This window comes from Gymnoscopelus microlampas (assembly GCF_963454915.1).
Source record: "Gymnoscopelus microlampas genome assembly, chromosome: 3".
Taxonomy (NCBI): Eukaryota; Metazoa; Chordata; class Actinopteri; order Myctophiformes; family Myctophidae; genus Gymnoscopelus; species Gymnoscopelus microlampas.
This window is the reverse complement of record NC_139940.1, coordinates 7,685,179-7,687,647: the sequence shown is the minus strand read 5'-3', so window position 1 is coordinate 7,687,647 and position 2,469 is coordinate 7,685,179. Positions and strand designations below refer to the sequence as shown.

Below are 2,469 nucleotides of genomic sequence, written 5' to 3'. Positions count from 1 at the left end.
GGTGCATGTAGGTGGGTGTGTCCATAAGTAGCTGTCATAAGAACAGTGTGACAGCCTGCTACTCACCAGACAACTAACCACATCTGCTCTGTGAGTCCTGCTTCAGCTAGACAACCAGGTCACACAGAGGACTCAGCTACAGAGTGGACATTATGACAACAACTGAACTCTGCCCTGCACTCTTCTCTACTTGAACTGAAGAAACAACTTGTGAAAATGGTGAAAGGGAGACCATTCAAGACCCCCATCTCCCTCTCCCTCCTCCTCATCATCATTGCTGCTCTTCAATTGGAGGCGTCTGTCCCGATGAAAACATTTCACTACGTGGAAGAGAAGAAAAACTGGTCTGATGCTCAACAGCACTGCAAGGAGAAGTTCACTGACTTGGCTTCTGCTAGGGGTCACAGAGAAGACCTGATGAATGAGTTGGCGAAGAACAAAGCCAGAGGAATTGTGTGGATCGGTCTGTACAGAGACCCTGGGAACATTTATGTGTGGAGGTGGACACAAGAAAGGTTAGTCTTGTTCTTAACCACTAGCCTGACATCCCTATTAAAGGTGTCATTGTTTTTTACTATTTAAAAAATAATAATAATAATAACATATGGAAATATGGTTAAAGCTAATTGTTACATTATCATGAAAAAAGGTACATTTCTAGAAACTTAGTACAAGTATTTGCTAGTGTAGTGACACTCCTGAATGGTAGATAGTCAGAGCAGTCATGTAATATTGATTATTTGTATTTTACAGAGGAGACGCTTCAAGTGACACAAACTGGGCAACTGGAGAGACCGAAATTTGGAATTGCACCCGTGTGTACAAACATTATGATAATATGTGGTACAATAAAGAATGTTCTCCGTCATGGGGTTTGTACTGCTCTGATGGGGACAATGTCGTATTTGAGTCTAAAACGTTGTCCTGGCTTGATGCCCAGGAGAGCTGTAACAAGAAGTCCATGGTCTTAGCCACTGTCACACAGAGCAACCACCATGAGTTCACTAAAACTGGCTGGATTGGACTGCATATACCCCCTAACACATCTGGAAGTGACACATCTAAAGACATCTGGCAGTGGACTGGAGAGGACTCAGACTATAGGAATTGGGTTCAGGGAAAGCCGGACCTTGAGAACTGTGGCTCCCTTAACATTAAGACAAACACGTGGTACAGTTCACCTTGCTCTAATAAACTTCCATTCATCTGTTTCGTTGACAACGTGATCCTGGTGAAGGAGAACAAGACATGGGAGGAGGCTCTGGATCACTGCAGGGCCATCGGCAGCGTCGACCCCACCCAACATAATCATTACCGTGACCACCAGTATGACCTGGTGAGCCTGCAGTCTGAGGACGACCACCGCTACGCCAGGGACAAGATCCAGGAGGCCACGACCAATGAGGTTTGAGGATTTGCGTTGAGGGATCACATTTTGGGTGTAGAACATTTGTTGAAATGAATGCAGGAAACTTGATTTCTTCTTTCTTTCATTTCAAAGATAAATTGCTGAAACCATCAAAGTCCTTTGTTAAGTCTTAATTGTCTTCTGTTGGACTGTCACAGCACCCCACACTGGTGCCTGAAGAATAAACACAAAAATGTGAACCTCTCCCCAGTGCATATATTATATACATATATATATTATATACATATACAGTGGTTGTTGCCTCATTCATACAGGTTGATGCCTTTATTTGCCTTGAGGTAGTATAAAACACTTTATATAATATATATAAGTCACTTTCCAAACTTTCTTCAGTTCGGCCCAGGCCTGCCAAAACTGAAAAATTAAATGTTGGCTTAACAGTAATCTTGGCAATAATGTTTGCCTCATTCTGAATCTAAGATTAAGTTTTATTTAATAACTTGCAGTTATCATAGAACAGGCCAGCATAGTACTAATTACAACACAATAACACTTGTGACCTCCTCCTTTGCTCTCCATGTTGTCCCCAGGTGTGGACAGCTTTACGTTTCCTGGCGAGCGAGTGGCTCTGGGTGGACGGGGAACCACAGCGGTACCAGAACCTGCCACCCTGTCCGGCCTGGGGGAGGCGCTGTGGAACCCTACCTAAAGACCACACCACCCAGTGGGAGACCAGGGACTGCATGGAGAGAAGGAACTTCCTCTGCATCAAAGCCCCAGCAAAATAGCCAGGACTAGTGGAGGACCAGTAGCCAGGCACAGCTGGAATTTGTGGTCATTAGTATACAGATTACTACTACAGTGCTACTACAATGCACTAGGCCAAATTTGGCCAATACCTCAGTCGAATAATGAAAAAAAAATAGATTTGACTAAGAGATTGGCAGTCGACTCATACTGCCCTCGACTGATTAGTCGACTGTTCGAATAATCGAGGTCAGGCCTACTATGCACATATACTTTATGATGTTTATTTGTTCATGTGTTATGTTATTTATAGGGTGCCCGGGAAAGGGAAGTCTGGAGCTCTCTGCAGGAAA

The 2,469-nt window shown here is 43.9% G+C and overlaps 1 protein-coding gene across 1 annotated transcript; it reads left to right on the top strand.

Annotated features, from left to right (window-relative positions):
* The first annotated feature begins 288 nt into the window (after positions 1–288).
* LOC311041480 (C-type mannose receptor 2-like) lies at positions 289–2,203 on the top strand. Its single transcript, XM_084051863.1, has 3 exons — positions 289–515; positions 754–1,405; positions 1,960–2,203. Exons 1-3 carry the CDS (start codon positions 307–309, stop codon positions 2,155–2,157), a joined length of 1,059 nt encoding a protein of 352 aa, XP_083907989.1. The 5' UTR covers positions 289–306; the 3' UTR covers positions 2,158–2,203.
* The last annotated feature ends 266 nt before the right edge of the window (positions 2,204–2,469 follow it).